The 22,075-nt window shown below is 50.5% G+C and overlaps 2 protein-coding genes across 2 annotated transcripts in view; both read right to left on the bottom strand.

Moving 5' to 3' along the window:
- WBP1L (WW domain binding protein 1 like) overlaps positions 1 to 4,132 on the bottom strand; it is a 71,504-nt gene extending 67,372 nt beyond the window's left edge. Inside the window, exons 1-2 of the mRNA XM_060034164.1 lie at positions 4,126 to 4,132; positions 2,573 to 2,620 (exon numbers count right to left, since the gene is read on the bottom strand). The gene's annotated coding sequence lies outside the window, so the exon portion shown is untranslated. The remainder of the gene's footprint in view (positions 1 to 2,572; positions 2,621 to 4,125) is intronic.
- On the bottom strand, positions 375 to 21,774 carry SFXN2 (sideroflexin 2). The gene is made up of 12 exons (XM_060034154.1): positions 19,629 to 21,774; positions 9,892 to 10,053; positions 9,593 to 9,763; positions 8,564 to 8,662; positions 7,355 to 7,430; positions 6,946 to 7,031; positions 5,587 to 5,647; positions 5,139 to 5,205; positions 4,472 to 4,521; positions 4,126 to 4,175; positions 2,573 to 2,620; positions 375 to 1,729 (listed from the first exon to the last, which is right to left on the bottom strand). The coding sequence occupies exons 1-12, from the start codon at positions 19,817 to 19,819 to the stop codon at positions 1,630 to 1,632; spliced, it is 1,161 nt and encodes a 386-aa protein (XP_059890137.1). The 5' UTR covers positions 19,820 to 21,774; the 3' UTR covers positions 375 to 1,629.
- Positions 21,775 to 22,075: the final 301 nt, after the last annotated feature.

The raw sequence follows: 22,075 nt of genomic DNA on the forward strand, positions 1-22,075 counted from the left end.
CCCAGACCCACATAATTAGAAATTCTAGGAATGAGGCCCTATAATCCATGTTTTGAGAAGCCCTCCAGGCGAACCTCATGCGTGTTCTTAAGGACCATTACTCCAGAGTAGGGGAAACTCTTTGTGTAAAGGGCCAGACAGTAAATATTTCAGGCTCTGCATGCCACATACACAGGGTCTCACATATTCTTTTTCTTTTTCACAACTTCTAAAAAATGTAAAGGCCATTCTTAGTTCCCAAACACACAAAAACAGATACCAGGCAGATCTGGACCCTTGAGCCATGGTTTGCCAACTCCCTGCCCCCCCTCCCCTGGAGCAACACACTCCCACATTGGGAGATCTCTGGAGCCTCAAGCAAAGACAGGTGGATTTTTCCTCCATAATAAGGGAGTTGCACAGTGGCCTCGGGGCACCAGACAGGTTCCCCTTATAGTTGTGATACCCTCCTCCACGCCAAGGCCAAAGTAAAACCAGATCCTGCTTTCCATCCAGGCTTTATTAACTCAGTGTGCAGACAGTCGCTGTGTTCTTTCATGAAATGCATTCGATTCACAGTGATATCCTTTGATCGGTCAGTATTCTACTACACAAAACTCATACAGACATGGCCCCAGGTCAGCCACAACAGCCCCCTCTCCCCCAAGGGCCTGAGAAATCACCTAGAGCAGCCAGGCTGGGAAGGGCGAGCGGCTGCGCTTTGCTGTGTGTCCTTTAAGGCTCTTTGGTCCTGGTTGATTTCCTCTCAGAGGCATCCAAATAAAACTTCCCTTTCCTATTCAGTACACACCAGTCTTTCTTTGGTGTTTAACCCAACGGGCTGAGGAAGGGAGGTAGCCAGGAAATTATACCCACTAACATGTGCAGTTAGTGCCTACCTACATCCTTTTTACTCGGTCAGTGGATTTATCTTTTAGACCCAGAGAAATAGAATCGGATATGATTTTAGGGGCAGGAGAACAAAGCCAGTGTCAACAGGTAGGGCTTGAAGCACCACAAAACTCTGCTGCCTCACACAATGTCCTTTTTTTTTTTTTTGCACTAAAACTCCCGGGTGCCTGATAAACCCAAGTTTAGCAAGACTCCCAGAGAACCTTTCTGACCAGGGGGCCCTGGGGAGGAGAGTGGGGAAGAGCAAAGAGGAGCCCCAAGGTGACCCGGCCTCTTCCCTCCCGCTTCCCGAAGGAGCCAGAATTACACAGGTGAAAGGTTCCCTTGCCCGAGAGCCGAGGAGGAAGAAAAGAGGGGCCCTTCCTCAATCCTGGCTGGAACCAGAATCCTAAAGGTTTCCTAACTTTTCCAAACGGTTTGCTTGAGTGTCACCCCCAGGTCTCAGCACCTTCTCCCTGAGGGGGTCTCAGCTCCTGGTCTCCAGGGGACAGGGGTTAGGGGAGAGCAGAAAAAAGACTTGGCCTCTCTCCCCTTGTTCACGTTTATCCCCTGGAGTCCAATAAACCCAGGTGCCTGGGTAGAAGCATGAGGCATCCTCCCACCCCCACCCTCGTCCCCCCAAATCCACCCTGGCCTACAGGCCCTGTTGGCAAAGAGGAATGAGGCACGGGAATCCACAGTGGCTAAGGAGGAGCTGGTAAATATGGGTATGGACTGGTCCTTGCTGGGGTGGGGCATTTAGAGACCCTTATTGAAGTAGACATAAGGCACAGGTTCTCCATACTTGGCCTTGATAGTGTCTTGGAGCTCTGGTTCCAGATAGGAAACTGGCAATTCACTGAGAAGAGAGAAGGGGCTTATAAGTGTGCCACCTGGACGAGCAGCAAATTACCCTCAGATAAAATCCAACTCAGATGCCACCTCTAAGAAGCCCTTGCCCATTTTCCATCAGAATTATTAATGACCTCCGTACACTACAGTATGTTGCTTTTACTTCTATTGAGCCCTGACTTCATCTCCCTGGTGCTAAACTTCCGTCTTCTTCAAGATTACAAGCTCGGTGCTCAGAACACAGGAGATGTGTAGCAGGTGACTACAGAGCTGAGAGTACTAGGGAAAGGGAAACGGGCATCTTCTCCGTATCTATTCAAGCTATGCCTGGTCTCCTGGAGCTAGTACTCCGCCTCACCCCCACCACCCCAGTCTGATGCTTACCTTCCCTTTCCCATCTCTCCTCACTCACCTCCTCTGCTCTCTGCACCCACCCCCCAGGACACGCAAGGGAAGCGGAGAGGTCGAAGCCGTCCACCCTCTGGCAAACATCAGCCAGAGTGAGTACCTACCCTCTTGTTCAATTTCAAAGACCAGATCCAGCCAGGGAGATGGATCTAGTAACTCAACCAGCAGGGACAGAAAGTCTCTTATTGTTCCCCCACCTTCTCTCCAAGGCAGCCTTTGCTCCACTGGAAGTGAGCAACTCATCCCTCTGCCCCTTGGAGCTCTGTTTCAGTTTACCATTCACCTGGGGTCAAGAGGCCCAGCGTTTAGACTGACAGGTACTTGTCCTTGGACAGATGCCTCCCTGCCTGCCCCTCCCTCTCTCCTTCGGGACACCAGGCAGGTCAGGGAGACCAGGGACAGGGTGCTCAGTAAAACCAAGTGAGGAATGAACAGCTGATACCATTTCTGCGGGAACAGCCCACATGCCACTGGCACCATGAAGATGAGGCTGGAAGAAAGGAGAAACCAAAGCATTAGGGGGTGTCTGGCATCTCACAGAGCCACCCACACCCCATCGCTGAGCCCCTCAAAGGAAGGGGGAGCCGGCGCCAAAGCTCCTCTCCCTCCAACCCTTCTCCTGGTCTCTTGGTGCCTGGAGACTCACTCTAGCACAGGACAGAATCAGCCCCCCCTACACTCCCCCTCACACCCCACCCACCCATCACTCAAGCAGATGAAGAAGGTAATGGAGTCACCAGGGAGTGTGGGCAGCAGCCCTAATGACCACAGGCAATCCCTGACGGATAGGGAAAGCAGCGAGGGGCGTGAACGCAGGGTCCTGCTCCTGTACTCACTGAATGCCCGAGCTGTTGGAGAACAGTGAGGGCAGAGCTTCTCAAACTTCACTGGGCATGCAAGGAACTCGAGGAGCTTGTTCAAATGTGATGCTAATTCAGTAGGTCTGGGAAAGGGCTTGAGCGTCTTTATTTCTCACAAGTTCTCAGAGGATGCGGATCCAGGACCATGTTTTACAGGATTTGGGAATCTAACAGACCTAGGTTCGTGTCCCAGCTCTGCCACTTCCTAGCTGTGCAATCTTGGGCAAGTTCCCTCTGAGACGGCAGAGGGGTACTTACTCTGCACGGTTACTGTGAGGATTAAATGAGATAACATGTGTGACACATCCAGCCCATGGTAACTGCGCCCTCAGTGGGAAATCAGTTAGCAGAAGACAGCCTGGCATAACGTTAGACCTGCTAAGGATCCAACTGCAGCGCCAGCAATTACCAGCTAGAGACGCGTGGGCAAGTTTCTTCATCTGGGAAAGGAGATGATGACAGTATGTACACCTCGAGGGCCGAGGGAATAGGCGGAAATATAGACGTGAAACATCAACACAGTGGCGGCACACAGAAAACATCCAATGCATGTTAGCTTTGGTTGCTGTCATTAGCCTCATGGCCTCACAAAGCATGAGTAATGCTGGGACATGTCCGGTCAAGGGCAGGCACCTAAGAACGCTGCCAGGACTCATGGCGCTTCCCTCCCGTGCGAGGCTGGGACACTTAACGGGCCCAGGCTGTGCTGTCATTTTCGATGGCTCATCTTTTTGGATGTATTGAGATATAACTGACATGTAACACTGTGTAAGTTTACCGCCGGCGTGAGCGAACCCCTCTATCACATCACACAATTCATTTCGTTTTTGTGGTGGGATGATCTCATCATTTTTGTCTCTTCTCTAAAACTACTGAAGACCTAAGGTCAGAGGGGAGACCCTGGGACAGAAGGACCCCCAAGGGTTCCACTTTCCACTCCAGTGTGTGCACAGTGCCAGCCTGGCGCCCTCAGAAAGAAGGGGTGGGAGCGCACCAGAGGGGCCACAGGCGTGAAAGTCCGGGCGCTTTTGAAGTCAGGTAAAGGAGTACATGTTTTCCAACATGGGTGACACAAGAAGACAGATCTTGGGCACCCCACCACAGAACCCCAAACCGAGAAAATACGATAACTCACAAACACCCGGACAGCAGAACCTGCAATGGGGCGTGCAGCACCCGGATTCTCTGCACAGAAACAGACAAAAGAGAGACCCACGTGGGACTTACACACTTCGAGGTGAAACCCACACTGGTCACCCAGCTAGAAACCCGCAGGCGGGAAACCCTGGCTCTGCAGGGTGGGGAGGGGGCTCTCCTTGCTCTCGGCAGACAAGGCCGAGAACTGGGCAGCCAACGGGCACCGGGATGGGCCCTACTTGAATGAGGTGCAGGGTGGGAGCAAGAGGGAAGGGTAAGACAGTCAGGAGCCCCCAGCACGTATGTGTTCTGGGCAGGGAAGATGCAAAGGAGAATCCGCTCACCTTCATGCAGCGCAGTTTCTCCAGCCTTTCCATGACGACCGGCAGCAGGACTGGAAGAAACCAGGAGAAAGGCTGTGAGACTCCCCCCCCAGATCCCTTTCCGAAGTCGGATCACAGACTGATTCTCCCTCCTTCCCAAGAAGTTCCAGAAAATACTTTTCATTTGGGAGAAGAATGGAAGACTGTAGGCATGGCCACACCCCACCCCTCCCCCAAGTCCTGACGGAAGGTGTTTCCCAAACTCCTCAACCTGCACACCTATAACAACAGGAGGACAAGTACCGCAGGCCCAGAGCATCCTTCTCAAAACTATCTTTGAAGCAAGTTTTGTATCCTGCTCTGTAACATGCACCTGCTGACAGCAAAACCAGGGCAGGGGACTTATTTTTCTCTACCACTGTCTCTCCAGCACCCCACACTGTGTCCAGCACATTGAAGGAACTTAAGGAATATTTGTTAAATGAAAATAACTTTCTCCACCAAATCTCTGATTAACTGACATTCCAGAAATTACAGTGTGGCTCTCCCGTGGCTCTTGGCACTCAAGCAAACCAGTTTGAGAAGCATGTCTATAGAGGCTGAGGTCCCACCCCCCACCCGAAGTGTGGATGAGGTCTCCATCACTTGTTCCAGGGTCCCCCAGGATGGGAGGGCTTCCCCATCTTACTCATGCCAGGGGCTGCCATGGTGATCCGAGAAATAACCACTTGGGTGATGCCTATGGCCGCAGCTCTCTGAGGGCAGAAAAGAGTAAGTTGTCAGGAATGAGCTTATCCAGTATCCACAGGCTGCACCAGAGGGCTGGGTCAGGGTCAGGGTCAGGGTCAAGGCCCAGTCTGAGCTGGTAAAGAGGAAGGGATCGACCTGTCAGGGGTTGAGTGACCTCACCTGACCCTCTCCCACCCAGCCACATTTTTATGGCTTCAGGATCAGAAACGACGGAGAAAAGACATGAACAGAGATATGGAGGGAAAATCGATGGGGAAGGAGGATGTAGTCAGGGAGAAGTTTTCTCAGCCCTACAGTAGAGCCCAGGCCTGCTCTGACCACGAAGAACAGGACAGGGTCTGAGAGGGAACTCCCTCCTCCCACCCCAAAGGCAGGCCTCTGCTCACCCGGGAATGACCAATCTCATTGTGGTTCCTGTCCTTCACGCAGATGCCCTGGATGAGTTCCCTAAACACAGACAGGAGGTGCTGGATATGGGAAAGGGGTGCTGGAAGCCTGCCAGCGATGTGACACACCAGGGGACCAAGGCCAGGGCACTCAAGCTCTAGAAAGCCACCTCCTGCAGCTGGCCCTTGGAGCGCCCTTCCCCACTCCAGAGAGTGGTATCCAGCCGTGACCTAGGGCAGAGGCTCAGAGAGCTAGCACTGGGCCCCAACGGCCTAGGCTGAATCCGGAAACTGCAGAGCAAGTGTATGAACTTGAGCAAGTTCCCTAATCCTTCTAAAGACACAGTTATCCGCATCTGCAAAATGGGGATAATCATGGCACCCACTTCCTGGGACCTGGTGAGGATTAAACAAGATAATGCCTGCAAAGTGCTAAGTCCAGTGCCTGACACAGTGACTGCTCCCAAACAGGAGCTGTTGGTCTCAGGCCAGTGCTTGACAGCACTGTATCCAAGACCAGGTGTGTGGTGGGGACTCATTCATTCGTTGGAAGGAGCAACTGGATGGGGGGTGGGGTGGGAAAGAGGAGGCGAGCAGTGTGCATGCAGGACTACTCTGTGGTGTGCTCTTTCTGCAAGGGCAGTTGTGATCACTTTCCATTTGCTACTAATCCCAAGAAAATGTGCCTTATAGATACTGGTGATGACGAGGAAGGCACTGATGGAAACAGGGGCAGCAGTAGCTAACGCTTAATGCAGCATTTTCCTACAGTCCAGGCGCTACTTGGGGCGCTTTACCTCTACTACATCATTAAATTTTATAACAGAGGAACATCTATACTTTCTCTAGTCAAGAAACAAGAGCTGTGAGACACAGCTGGTTTCTCCTTTCACCTTTCCTGCTGTGACGCTTACAGCCTGGTGCCTGGAAAACATCTATCTGCCCCTCTGGCTTCCTCAAAGCTTCTTGGTTCTGTTATATCTTTGGACACCTCGCTCTGCTGCGTTTCATTCTGTAAGACATCCCCAGGGCTTTGGAAGTAGGCCGAGTCCACAACTTAAAGACAGTTGCAGTTGAAAGCACATGAGCTGGTGCCAAACCCCACAGGTCCTCGCTAATGCCCCACCCCTGCTCCCCATCACCCACAACACACATCACAGATGAAACCTAAGTCACCCGCCACTCCTGCAGCCATCACTGTTGGAGCCGCCAGTCCTCAGGGAACTTTCAGAAGCGCAGTTCGGCTGCCCTCCCCACACCCACCTCAGCCCCAACGAGCCCCCCCCACTGCCTTGGTTTCTTGCCTTTCCCCTGCTAGCCTCACGGTCTGTAGGGAGGAAAAGGGATCCCTGTACTCACTGCTGTCGCATCATTGGGATGTTGACACAGTTAGCCGCAGCCACAGCGGCAAAGGGCACCCAGCGGCCCACCAGGGGCGGGGCTCTCTGTGGGAGAAGAGAACAATGGGAGTAGGTCAGGCTCCCTGGAGATGGGGGTGGAAGGGGCTTCAGGAAGACGGAGCAAGAAATCAGCCCTCGCTACTGCCACGCATCCTGACACTCAGTCGGGGAACCCAAACTCCCTCAAAGGCCCGAGAAAGACCAAATGGGCGCAGCCCTGCTGAATCTCCCACTACTTGGCTGGGCTCTGGCCAAACCCAACTCATCCAGACCGGAAACGGCCCCTGCCTGGTAAAAAAAAAAAAGTTTTCCCTAGGACTTTGCTGCCGCCTAGTGGCCACCATGCCCACAGCAACCCCAGACGGTACCTTTGTCAACGTGTTCATGCCCACAGCAGTGGCCACCGCAGCGGTTGTGGCAGTGACGTAGGAAACGGCCATCTGCCTAGTGGAGGAGAGAAGATGTTTGGGAGCGGGGACCCTAGCTGGCTGAGGGCAGGACGATGGCTTGAGTGATAAAGGCTAGAAATGTGGCTTCATGCCTGCGAAGCTCATGTGATCTGTCCCCAGCATCACCTTGTGATCTCCCCCCAACTCACTCAGCTGCTCCAGTCCCCTTGGCCTCCTTTCAGTACTTTAAACACACCAAATGCCTTCCTGCTCAGAACCTTTGCATGTTGCTGCTCCCTATCCCGGGAATTCTTCCCTGGGCTCTTGCATGGCTAAATCCTTATCTTTCAAAACTCAGCTGAAATGCCAGCTCTGCGGAAAGGACTTCCCTGAACAGCCTATCCACACAGATGCCCCTCTGCTGTTCTCTGTCTTGTTATCTATTTATTTCCTTAATGGCAGCAATCACAGTGTGACATCATTACGCTTGTTTTCCTTTTTTTTTTTTTTGGCTGCGCCATGCGGTATGTGGGATTCGGGATCTTAGTTCCCTGACCAGGGATCAAACCTGTGCCCCCGGCATTGGGAGCATGGAGTCTTAACCACTGGACCACTACGGAAGTCCCTATGCTTGTTTTCTTAAAAGACCTTCAACTCTAGGGCTTCCCTGGTGGCGCAGTGGTTGAGAGTCCACCTGCCGATGCAGGGGACACAGGTTCGTGCCCCGGTCCAGGAGGATCCCACATGCCGCGGAGCGGCTGGGGCCGTGAGCCACGGCCGCTGAGCCTGCGCGTCCCGCAGCGGGAGAGGTCACAACAGTGAGAGGTCCACGTACCGCAAAAAAAAAAAAAAAAAAAGACCTTCAACTCTAGAGAGCACACATGTCTTACTCAAATGTATCCCTGGCACCTAGAACCATGCCCAGCACCTAATACACACTCAAGAAATATTTGTTGAATGAATGAGTGAATGAATGAATGTTGAATTGGTCTAGGAAGAAGATACTCTCCTAGTCAGCCTAATACTTCCAAACCCTGAAAAGGGAGACCTGGTCACTTGCCCAGGGCAGGTCCCACCCAGGGAGGACTGACGGCCCTGGAACCTTTTAGAAGGGCTGTTCCCCTGGAGGCAAGAGGACAGCCACCTGCTCCAGGCCCACATGGATGGCCTGGGGTTCAGGTCTCCTACCTGACCGACGTGGGGGAAGCTGCATTCCTGTTGGTGTAGTTGACTAAGGCATTGAAGGACTGGTTCACCCACTGCCAGAAGATCACTGCCGGTATCGTCCTACCAGGAGGGGGGCCCGGAGAGGCAGAGAGGAGGATGGAAAGAGGGTTTGGGGCACACCAGTCAAACCACGTTACCTGCCGCTCCCCAAGCTGTTCCCATACTGTTTCCTGCAGCTGCGCTCTTTTGCACAGGCTGTCCCTCTGACTGGAGCATCCACACCCCCTAACCTTTCCATACATGGCTGAATCCTGCTCTGTTGAGAGATCTCTTCTTCCTTGGAACCTTCCCAACCCTTCCCCTGCCCTTCCTGAGACACAGTTAGTCATTCTATGCTCTCTGCTCCCACCGCCCCATATTCTACCCCTAACCTACCACTTGGCAAGCTGGGTGGTAACTATTTACTTCTTGGTCTCAACAAAATTGGGCCCCCCTTGAAGGGAGGGACTAGTCTTTATACTCCCCACACCTGGCCCAAGGCCTGGCTCAACAACTGGGTAACTGAATGCGTGGGGGAGAGAGGGGGGAGAGGGAAGAGAGAAAGGGGGAACAACAGAGAAAGTTTCTCTCCCCAACTGGGCTGAAAGGGTATCCCAATATTTTTACTTGGATATTACATTATAAAAATACATTAAATTCATTGTTGAATAAGTACTTTTTAAAGAGGGAATTAGAATAGCTCATCCGTTGAGCACTCGAGAGGCCTGCCTCAGTTTATACAGCCAGGCACCACTACTTCCTGGCTGTGTGAACTTGGTCATATAACCTCTCCAGAACCTCAGTTCTTCATCTATAAAATGGAGATGAAAATAGTACCTCTCTGTAGGGTTGTTGAGATTAAATGAGGTGATAACATGCAAAGAATTTAACACAGTGCCTGGTAGCCCGTCAGGGATCCATAAGGACGGCTATTACTATCACCCTACTGTGGCTCCCTGCCTAACAGGTCCATGCGGCTGCACCTGGCGCTGCCTTGCTCCCGGGTCGCACCTGTAGAACTGGAGCATGAAGCCCGTGATGATCATGCCCCCGGGGACCTGGAAGGACATCCGCCCAATGACGTTCATCTTGTCCCCGGTGTCAGGGTGGAAGGCCGAGTCGTACAGCTTCTTGGCGTAGAGCAGCTGCTCCACTCGCGTGCCTGGGGGCACAGTCCCCATCCTGCCACCAGGGACCACAGGCGGTGTTACCTCCTGACCCCTGGCCCCTCGTCTTCCGTTTCCACCTCGTCCCTAGGGCACCCACCAACGTCACCCCAGTGCCCCCAGCCCACTCCCCTAACCGCTCACCTGCTCTTCTCCACCATCACTTTGGCCCAGTCCAGCTCCCACTCTGGTACCAGGACGGTGCGGGGGTCTGTGACATTGAAGAAATGCTTCACCCGCCCTAGGAAAGTGCACTGGTCCCAACGGGGGGCATCGATATTAAAGCCAGACAGGTCAGCCTCCATCCTGCTCACACATAAAACTGTGGACTTCAGGAACAGAGGAAAAATGAAGATTGCCCTCAAAGCCTGCCCTGGAGGCCCTTAGCACCTCCCGCTTTGGTAGACTGACGGCTCTCACCAGCCGCTAGCGTCATCTGACTCAGCTCAGGAAGGGTCCAGTGAATGGTCACCAGTCTGAGCAACTGGGCACCAACGTGTGTTTCCTGAGTGCCTGCTGGTGGCCAGCCTGGCGCTTGATCGTGCTGCGGGTGAGGCTGGGGAAAGGGACAGTACAGTGCCTGTCCTTGGGGATCTGAGTCTGACTGGGGAGCAAGAGCCCACCTGTGGAACAACAGATAATACATACAGCAACAATAAGCACGGGAGATGAGAGGAAGCTGAGAAGGGGGACACAAAAATCAAGGGGGGCTTCCCAGAAGAGGTGGAATGTGACTGAAGCCCCAGAAGGTAGGACAGATCTATCTGAAGGAGGAAGAGGCATGGGATCACACTGAAAGTAGAAACAATCCCTGATAAAGATGGAGAGGACAATGGCATGATCACCTTCAATTCAGTGGGGGGGGGGGGGGGGCGGGAGGGTGCATGCCGGCCCTATGAGAGATCCCGGGCCATGGTTGTCGCCCTCAAGGCGTTGCAGAACAGGAGAGAGACAAGTCAGTCAACAAGGACAGTAGTGTGACAATGCTGCTGATGGACACGGGGAGCAGCAGAAAGCCAGAGAAGAGGTACTAAAACCGAGGTGACTCTGCATCTCCTGGTTTGCCGGGGCTTGTTGTCCTGTGGTAATTATTAAAAGCACCCCCTCGACCTCAAAAGTGTCCCAGTCTGGATGATAAATTATAAGATCACCTTATCTAAAATGGATGAGGGATTCTGAACATGCTTTGTGAGAACAAGAAATAAACAATGTTTTGAAGGATGCATGAAAGTCAGATGGATGGAGGAGAGGTACCCCAGACAAGAAGAGGCAGTGTTTAAAGCACACAGTGCACATGGGGACCTGATGATGACGGTGACAACACTAACACTTACTGAGCTCCTACTTGATGCTACACACTCTGCTTGGTGCCTGACGTGCATTTTCTGAATTCATCTTCACCGTAACCCTATAAGATAGAGATACTCTTACGTTTAATGCCATTTTATAGATGAGAAAACCAAGGCACAGGTAAGTAACTTTGCCAAGTCACACAAGCACTTGCCAATAACAGAGCCAGGATTTTAATTCAGCCTGACTAACTTCAGAATCCCTGCCTATAATGAGGTTCTGGAATCCATGACTTGAAAAACTAAGGCGGGTCTGACACGTGAGGAGCTTGGAAATGGTCACTCCTGTCCTCACAACAAAAAGAAGCTGAACAAACTGAAAACCCACAGCTCTTCTTAGAACCATCAGGGAATTGAGGTCACAGGGCAAACAACTGCCCCTGAACGTGGAGAGACAGGCAGAGAATCACAGCTTAGTGGGAACAGAAGCCCACCCCTTGGGGCAAGTACCATAGGAAACTTAAACTGTGATTGACAAATTGCTGGAAGTTCAGTGTGGACAAGCTTGAGAGTTAAAAATTCCAGGGGGATTCAATCTTTGGTGGCGGTGTGGGGAGATACACTTTTGTGCGTTTTACCTCCAGGAGCCCACCAGGTTCTCAGGCTGAAGATCAGAGAAAAATTCCTTAGTGCTTCGGGCAGGGAGATGGGAAAAGTGGCCATTCTGAAGTAGACCCAGAGGCCTCTGCGATTTTTAACAAAGCCTGCCCTCAAAGGAGCCTAGCCTGTTTCACCAGAGCCTAACTACCTTGGGTCTCACCAGAACCTAACTGACTTGGGGGAAGAGAAACACCCAACTCCACCCCTTCTAGCTTTCCTGTCTCACCTAAAGGGAGTAAGGGGAACCTGAGAAGGACTTGTGAAGGTCCAGGGGCACCTAATCACAGGACTATAGAACACTCCCCCTCCCCTCACACTGTCGGTGGTATAGGGCTCCCGTATAATAACAGGGAGAACTAACAACAGAACGAACCTCGAGTCTCAGACCTTATTTAAGAAGAGGTGTCTAGAAACCCAAAGACAACAGGGGAGACAAAAACAAGGACACCAGAGGAAATTTAACTTTTGACCCCTACAGCTTTAGCAAACAGTAATCACAACCTAACTCCTTGCCAGAAAAAAGTAAAACCTCACACACATCTGGCTTTCAACAAAAAAGGACAAGGCATCCTAAAAGGCAAAAAAAACAAAACAAAACAAACATCAAAACCCCACCGTTTGAAGAGACAGAGCAAGCAAGCATCAGAACCAGATGACAGAGACTTTGGAATTATCAAACCAGGAATTTTAAATAACTATAATTAATCTGCTAAGGACTCCAATGGGAAAGTGGGCAACATGAATGAACAGACAGATGATGGAAGCAGAGAGATGGACACTCTAAGAAAGAACCAAAAGGAAATGTTAGAAACTAAAAATACTGTAACAGAAATGAAAGTGCCTTTGATGGGCTCATCAGTAGGCTTGACATGGCCAGGGAAAGAATCAGTGAGCCTGAATATGTGTCAACAGAAAATTCCCAAGACTTCCCTGGTGGCACAGTCGATAGAGCTCTGCGCTCCCAATGCAGGGGGCCCAGGTTCGATCCCTGGTCAGGGAACTAGATCCCACATGCATGCCACAACTAGGGAGCCCGTAAGCCGCAACTAAGGAGCCCACGAGCCACAACTAAGACCTAGCGCAACCAAATAAATAAATACATACATATTAAAAAAAAGAAAAGAAAATTCCCAAACTGAAAAGTAAAGAGAAAAAAAGAATTTATAAAAAAACAGAATAGAATATCCAAGAACCTTGGGACAATTACATAAGTTGCAACATACATATAAGAGGAATACCAGAAGGAGAGGAGGAAAAGGAACAGAAAACATATTTGAAGTGATAATGACTGAGAATTTTCCAAAATTAATGACAGAAACGAAACTAGAGACCCAGGAGGCTCAGAGAACAACAAGCAGGACAACTATCAGAAAATCTGCACCCAGGCATATTATATTCAAACTGCAGAAAATCAGGAAAGAAGCCAGGGCTTCCCTGGTGGTGCAGTGGTTGAGAGTCTGCCTGCCGATGCAGGGGACACGGGTTTGTGCCCCGGTCCGGGAAGATCCCACATGCCGTGGAGCGGCTGGGCCCGTAAGCCATGGCCGCTGAGCCTGCGCATCCGGAGCCTGCGCGTCCGGAGCCTGTGCTCCACAACGGGAGAGGCCACAACAGTGAGAGGCCCGCGTACCCAAAAAAAAAAAAAAAAAAAAAAAAAAGCTATGGCTTTTGAGCTTTTGCCTGAAAATTTCAGGAAGCCATTAAAAGATTTCAATAAGAGTGACAAGATGAGATGTGTAGTTTAGAAAGAACAATCTGGGGACTTCCCTGGTGGTGCAGTGGTTAAGAATCCACCTGCCAATGCAGGGGACATGGGTTCAAGCCCTGGTCCGGGAAGAACCCACATGCCGCGGAGCAGCTAAGCCCGTGTGCCACAACTACTGAGCCTGCGCTCTAGAGCCCACAAGCCACAAGTGCTGAGCCTGTGTGCCACAACTACTGAAGCCCACGCGCCTAGAGCCTGTGCTCCTCAACAAGAGAAGCCACAGCAATGAGAAGCCCGCGCACCACAGCAAAGAGTAGCCCCCGTCCGCCACAACTAGAGAAAGCCCGCGCACAGCAATGAAGACCCAATGAAGCCAAAAATAAATAAATAAATTTACTAAAAAAAAAGAAAGAACAATCTGGGAAATCATATGAAAGTAAATAGGGTATGGCAGGACCTCACAGGATGCAGATACCAGCTGGAAGCGAACCCCTAACAATCCACGCAAGAAGTGGGGCTCAAATGAACCCAGATGCACCAGAACTGGGAGGAGGATCAAAAGAAGAGAAGCTTTTAAAGCAGCAGAATCTGAAGATTTGCTAAGTGATAGGGTATAGGAGGAATATTCTATCAGTCAGGGCTCAACCACAGAAACAGAACCAATAGGAGATTTTCTACCTATCCATCTACCCATCAATCTATCTACCCACCTACCTCCCTCCTGGAATCTCTAACCTCAGGGTGGCGGGGGCCCAGCCCTTTTTTTTTTTTTTTTTTTTTTTTTGCGGTACGCGGGCCTGTCACCGCTGTGGCCTCTCCCATTGTGGAGCACAGGCTCCGGACACGCAGGCTCAGCGGCCATGGCTCACGGGCCCAGCCGCTCTGTGGCATGTGGGACCTTCCCAGACCGGGGCACGAACCCGTGTCCCCTGCATCGGCAGGCGGACTCTCAACCACTGCGCCACCAGGGAAGCCCCCCAGACCTTTTTTAAAGGGATTCCATCTGATTAGGTCAGGCCACGCAGGATAATCTCCCTTTAGATTAACTCAAAGCCAACCACTTAGGGATTTTAATTACATTTGCAAAATCCCTTCACCACGGTACCTAAATCAGTGTTTGGTCTAATAACTAAAAGAAAGTATGTGTTTGTTACAAATTGGCTGATTCTCCCTCAGAGGCCCATCCAACTGGAAATATAGCAGAGAGGGGGTCCTGGGGACCCCATGGTCTAGCCCAGTTGACCCATCACAAATACCTAGAGTGATACCAGGGTTTCTGACTGGGGCAATAACGTGCTGAGACAGAATATAGAAAAATAGGCTTTAAGGGAGAAAACAGTGAGTTTGACTTTCCTTGTGTTGAGTTTCAAGTGCTATGAGACTTTCTCAAACACAAGAGGCTGCCATCTGTCTCAGCCCCTTTGTAAATATTAGTCCAGGGTGCTATTCCTTCCCCTCTTCACTAAATAACACCTGCTCATCCTTTTTTTTTTTTTTTTAAGGAATAATTTTCAGATTTACTGCTATATCTTCTACTACTATGTCATTTGTCTTTTTTTTCTTGAAAAAAAAAATCACCTGAGGATTTTCCACATATATTGAATTACAAGTTCGCAGGCACAGCTTGAGCAAGATTTAAAAAGCTACCCTCTTCAAAGTCTGCTGCCCACTGAAGGGCTGGCAGGCAGGAAACTGGATGTGCTGGAATGCTGAGTTGGAGGACTGACGAAATTCACCAGGAAGCCACTGAGATTCTGGGAAGCTGCTCACAGCGATGCTGAGGGAACTCAATGGGAAGACACCCACACGGGTGCTGCTGAAACTCACTGGGAAGCTGCCTGGTGGGGTGCTGTTGAAACTTGATAATAGGCAAGCACCCAGACACCTGGAAGACTACCCCTTCCTCATCAGTGTTCCTCTGGCGCCCTCTACTGGTAGAGCTTAAAATCATCTCAGAGGGCAAAGGAAAAATGTTTACAACACCAAGTATCATAAAACAGGGCAAAGAAGGGTAGATTTGGAACTAAGGACCAATAACCTATCTGGCACAGATACACAACTTACTTTTTTCGTTTAACATCTTAGAGAATTCTCCATTTGAGATATACAACTCTATCATTCTTTTTAGTGATTATATAATATTCCATGTGCCTAAATTTCATTATTTGATAGACATTTGGGTTATTTTCAGTTTTTCACTGCTATGGTGAGCACCCTTACACACATCACTTTGTGTATATGGCAACTGTATCTTTTTTTTAATGCTGTCTTTTTAAATAAAATTTATTTTGGGTTGTGTTGGGTCTTTGTTGCTGTGCAAGGGCTTTCTCCAGTTGCAGCAAGCAGGGGCTACTCTTCGTTGCGGTGCACGGGCTTCTCATTGCAGCGGCTTCTCTTGTTGCGGAGCACGGGCTCTAGGCACGCAGGCTTCAGTAGCTGCAGCACTTGGGCTGGGTAGCTGCGGCACACAGGCCCTAGAGCACAGGCTCAGTAGTTGTGGCGCACGGGCTTAGTTGCCCCGTGGCATGTAAGATCTTCCCGGACCAAGGCTCGAACCCATGTCCCCTGCATTGGCAGGCGGATTCTTAACCACTGAGCCACCAGGGAAGTCCCCATGGCAACTATATCTTTAGGATTGATTTCTAGAAGTGGAATTGCTGGATCAAAGGATATACATGTTTTAAATTAAGTCTTTATAATACAAACTGATTTTTCACGAGTTGTGTATGATAATGCTGCTTTAGTCAAACTTTCACCAAAATGGGTATTATAAATCTTTTCTTTGTTTGCCAATTTGATGGGGAGAAACAATATTGTTGTTTTAATTTGTATTTTCTTTTTTTTGTGTGTGTTACGCGGGCCTCCCTGTTGTGGCCTCTCCCGTTGCGGAGCACAGGCTCCGGACGCGCAGGCTCAGCGGCCATGGCTCACGGGCCCAGCCGTTCCATGGCATGTGGGATCTTCCCGGACCGGGGCACGAACCCGTGTCCCCTGCATCGGCAGGCGGACTCTCAACCACTGCGCCACCAGGGAAGCCCTGTATTTTCTTTTTTTAATTAAAAAAAAAAATTTTTTTTTTTTGGCTGCGCCATGCAGCATAATGGATCTCAGTTCCCCAACCAGGGATCAAACCTGTGCCCCCTGCAGTAGAAGTGCGGAGTCTTAACCACTGGACTGCCAGAAGTCCCTAATTTGTATTTTCTTGATTCTTAATGAGATTAAGCATCTTTTCATATGTTTTTGGCCATTTGTTTTTCTCATTCTGAAAACATTGTCTTTTTAAATTACAGAAGTAACTTTTGTAATAGTTCAGTGCCAAAGTATATAAAGTGAAAATGACAGTGGTTAACATGTTAAAAAAAAATAGCTATCTTCTTGAGTTATACAATCATCTAAATCCAAAAGCACTCACAGACTTGAGCAAACAAAGCCAGTGTTTCATATTAGGGAAAGGAAACATATCGCCGATGGAAGCTGCAGACCTAGTAAAAAATAAATGTTTTATACTAAGTAGTAGAATGAAAGGACACTTCCACCCAAGACCACTACCTCAATAAAGACCCATGGGTTATTACGGCTGCAAAGGAAGTTCACCTCAGAATAAACGGCAGCCTTAAAAGCGGGTGCATTAGCAAATAATTTCAAGGGCTCCCCCCACCCCCGAAAATAGTAACCTTTTGCTCTGCAGAGACAGTCTGAGTGACCTGCAAGGAAGCACCTACCTGTCCTTCACATCTTCGCTCACACCTCCTTTCCTCAGAGTAACCTCTGAAGGACCCCCTTCCTCCCTCCCATGCAACTAGATCCGCTGCTCTGCTCTAAGCCCTCTTGGCTCCATACTTTTCCCTCAGAGCCATGCCAGTCTGTCATGATACTCTGTGGTTTTACATTAATGCCCACCTTCCCCCACTAGGCCATAAGCTCCCTGAAGCCAGGAGTTGCGTCCATTTTGCTCACCACCGTTGCCTCAACGCCTAGCACAAGGGTTCGAGTATTTGCTAAAAAAGAGGTCCAGTTGGTCAGCAATTGGATATTTAGGCTTAAAACCCAGCATGGAGATCTGGGTTAGGAGTAAAACAGTGAGGGAGCAGCACGGGGGTGGCGGGTAGTTTAAGATAAAGTTTTCCAAGGAGAATACACAGACTGGGAAGAGCAGCGATCCAAGGACATACCCTGAAAAACCACTATATTTAAGAGGTAACCCAACAAAAAGATGAGAAAGAACAACCAGAGAGGTGTGGCAGGCAGGAGAAGCCAACAGATGAGGCAGAGCGAGAGAGGCGATCAAGTTTTAAATCGTCTGTTAGGGTGGGAGAGACTTCGGCAAGCTGATGGCTCAGGGTGAGCCACTTCCCCAGGAGGGAGGAGAGGCCCACTGCGGTGGTTCCGCAGCACCCCTGGGGGGCCCTGGCTCCGTGACTCAGTGGCAACCTCTCGGGGCAAGTCAGACGGTCCACAGCAAGAGCCCACTGCCAGGACTCCGGCTTCCCCCTCTCCCACCCCCCCACAGAGCCCACAAGAAAGCTCCGGGCTCTGCCCTTTGGGGACAGACTGACTCGGCTCCTGCAGGCTGGTCCAAAGACCAAAGACATTTCACCCAGTCCCAACTGAAGCCAGGGGTGGGAGGAGGGGAAAGAGTTCACCTCCCTTCACTCTACAGAAAGGAAAAGGAGTTGGCCTTGGCTTACAGAGACCCACACTCCCACCGGATACAGACAGTCCCAAATGCTATGCCTCCCCCCAACACACACACACACACACACACACACACACACACACACTTCTCAGCCAACCCTCTCCACCCTCAACCCAACAATCCAACATTGGAAAGTCCTCTGACTTTCACAATGGAAGCATTTCTACCATGAGGGGGTAATCATTTGCTAAATCATGCAAGAACCTTTGCCTTCATTACCAAGGTCAGGATAGGAACTGCCCAGTCCTGTCTTATGTAAAACATACAGGGAAAAAAATCTAAATTCTATGTCTCAACTTTTCCCCCCACGCAATGGCCCCCAATGGGGGCAGTTCCGTGACTCCTTCAGGGCAAACTCAAGCCCTTCTGTCACATACTCCCATAGCATCCTGTCCTCCTTTGAAGCAAGCTGGGTTTTTGTAATTGTCACTTTCTTGTTATTTACAGTTATCAGTGTAAAATTTGCCTCCCCTAACAGACTATAAGCTTCACGCTATAGCCCTCATCTGCCCTCTAAAAGCACTTACTGCCTGCCTGAAATACATTCCAACTTATTCTTGGGTTCTCTGGGCAACAAGGATGTCCCCCCCTTTTTTTTTGTCAAACTAAGAACCTGCCTTGGTTACAGAAGCTTTCTTTCACGAAGCTGCAAATTGTCTACCCCTCCTATACTGAGTCCTACTGGTCTTAAGTTTTCTTCAACAGTTATGATCCCTCTTCCTACACGAACCATATCTAATACTTCCTAAAAAGGTGACTATTACATCCAGGGTTCTGCTACAGGGAACAGTGGGAGGTGGAAATCAAACAGGTGACTAACCAATACCTCCCTTTCCTTCCAGGATTAGAGAACGTCACGGCTCACAGACATTAGGGATCTCAGCTTACAGATGAGGAAACTGATGCCTAGGAAGGTTCACATGGATTGAGCCAGCATGGTGAGCATTTGTGGCACATGTGGTCCTACACTGTGGCAGATATAAATGTGAATAGATCCAGTCCTGTTTATCCAAAGAATTGACAACAGCTAGGGCCATATTTTCCCAAGGTTACAAGGCTTAGGCAGGAATTCCCTAGAGGTCCAGTGGTTAGGACTCTGCCCTTCATTGCTGAGCGTGCGGTGCCAAAAAAAAAAAAAAAAAAGACCACAGGTTACAAGGCTTAGGGTCACCCAGATAGGTCCTCTATCCACTACAGGGTGCTTGTCTCGAGAAAGAGAGAGCGAAAGAGAAAGAAAGAGAGGGAGGGGGGCTTCCCCGGTGGTGCAGTGGTTGAGAGTCCGCCTGCCGATGCAGGGGACACGGGTTCATGCCCCGGTCCGGGAAGATCCCACATGCCGCGGAGCGGCTGGGCCCGTAAGCCATGGCCGCTGAGCCTGTGCGTCCGGAGCCTGTGCGTCCGGAGCCTGTGCTCCGCAACGGGAGAGGCCACAACAGTGAGAGGCCCGCGTACCGCAAAAAAAAAAAAAAAAAAAAAAGAGAGAGGGAGGGAAGAAGGGAAAAGATTTAAAAAAATGATATAACCTACTTACCTCTCCTGAAGTAATGCTCGTTCTTCCAGGGAGAGCTGATTTTCTCTGGCAGACAGTATCAGAGTCTGGAAAACAAGCTTCCGAACCTCTTCTGTTGTATCCTTTTGCAAGTGCGGGGGAAATACCCAAGATCTTCCCATTTGAAACCCCAGGTAGGGAGAAAAACAAAACGTCATCGCTTGTACTCCCATCAGAGGAAGATGGGAATCAAAGACTCAAGAAGTTCAGACACAGGGCTTCCCTGGTGGAGCAGTGATTAAGAATCCTCCTGCCAATGCAGGGGACACGGGTTCGAGCCCTGGTCCAGGAAGATCCCACATGACGTGGAGCAGCTAAGCCCGTGCACCACAACTACCGAGCCTGCGCTCTAGAGCCTGCGAGCCACAACTACTGAGCCAACGTGCCACATCTACTGAAGCCCGAGCACCTAGAGCCCATGCTCCATAACAAGGGAAGCCACTGCAATGAGAAGCCTGCGCACTGCAATGAGAGTAGCCCCCACTCGCCACAACTAGAGAAAGCCCACGCGCAGCAACAAAGACCCAATGCAGCCCAAAAAAATAAATAAAAGAAGTTCAGACACAAAGACCACTGAGATGGCGAGGGCTGGTGTCAAGGCTGCCTAGAGCAAGTTGGAGAATGAGACTAATAATTAAACCAGCAGACCCTGGTAGTATATACTTTTGTACAATCATGTGACTCCGAGGCAACCATGATGTTAGACACCAGGCAACTTAGAAAGAGAGGTCTGCTTTGCCTCTTTCACAAAAGAACCAACAGGCTAGAGACGGGTGGATTGAAAAGAGTACATACTCTGAATTAACCATTCACCTTGCACCTCCTTAGTCAAGGTTCTGAACTGAGTTTTCTCTCCAAGCATCTGATGCAGGTATGCAGGTAGCAGATGTTTTTAAAAATACTTTACTTGAATGCATAAAAAGCTAAGGACCATTCAGGGAAAATCTGCCTTTATTCCAATGATCTTAACTAGGCTGAAAAGGCTGCTGTTCATAAAAGCAGCAAAGCCCAAAACCTGGATGAAGCTATTAACAACAGCTAAGCCATGGGACCTCCCTGGCGGTCCAGTGGTTAAGACTCCCTGCTTCCACTGCAGGGATCACTGGTTCGATCCCTGGTCAGGGAACTAAGATCCCATATGACGTTCCTCGCGGCCAAAAAATAAAATAATAAAAACTAAGCCCCATATAGCACTTCCTAAGTGCCAGGCAATGTTCTATGTACTTGACATATAATAATCCTCACAAGAACCCAATGAGGTAGGTAAGAGGCACATACACACACACATCTGTAAACCTCCAGGTGTATCATCCATGCCCACACTTTATCTGCTCTTAAAAACTTCTGGATTTACATCTCAGGTATAAGCCACTCTGTTCCTCCAACATGGACAATACAATGTGGTGTTTAATAATTCCTCAAGAGTCAGAAAGTACTAGGTTCAAGTCCCCACTCTTATCGCTTAAAATAACCAATTTCTAGGGCTGTGAGAATGAAATGGAATCTTGTATGAAAAGCATTTCACTAGGAAGGATGTAATTTCCATGGGGGCAGATTTAGCCCCCTGCTGTGTCTCCAGGGTCTGGAATAGGACCTGGCACAAATGTTATAACTCTTCTTTCTGTCCTCTGCAGGGGGAAGGGGTGGGAGGTAGCACCCAGAATCCCTCCCACTGTTTCTTGCCTGTAAGTGCAGGCCCCTTTTTGCCTCCTCCGGGGCTGCAGACGGCGCACCGACCGGTCCAACGTAGATCAACGAAACTATCCTTCCCAAAACGTCTTTCATCCCCGCTATCAGCTCACCCCAGCCCTCAGGGCCAGTCCTCAAGCAGCTTCTTGCCTTCCGACAGGCAGCCTCCCACCACCAGGAGTCCTCCAGCCCGGATTCTAACACAGGTGTGTGGAGATGGGTGCGCAACCCATGACTTCCCCGCCCCTCAGCCCGGCACACGAAGGTGCTGGGGGCCGTAAAGGGGAGGTCCACAGGTAGACCCTTCTCTTGCCACGTGGCTTCGGCAGGTGGAAGCCCAGCCCGCGCTGCAGCCCCTCCTGGGCAGAGTCAGGACAGAAATGCAAGCTCCCTCCGGGATGTGGGGACTGGAGGTATATGTGGCAGGCGGACTCCTCCCAAGACCCCTTACCTGGTCCCGGGAGGAACGCACTGAGACAACTGCTACCAGATGCACCCCGCGTTGGCAGCTTGGCCAGGGTGCACTTCTGGCCTCGGCCTGGGAACCGCCCCTCGCCCCGCCCCCACGCCTCTCCTTCTGGGCCAATCACAGGCCGGGTGGCCCCCGCCAGCCACGTGGGCGAGTTTTCACCATTCCCCGGGTCTTCACCAGCCTGCCACAGCCTCCAGCCGCTCCAGCAGCCCGCCTGCGCAGTGGGAGGGCACATTGGCGCGCTTGCGCACATTGGGAAAAGAGGAGC

This window comes from Delphinus delphis, chromosome 16 (assembly GCF_949987515.2).
Source record: "Delphinus delphis chromosome 16, mDelDel1.2, whole genome shotgun sequence".
Taxonomy (NCBI): domain Eukaryota; kingdom Metazoa; phylum Chordata; class Mammalia; order Artiodactyla; family Delphinidae; genus Delphinus; species Delphinus delphis.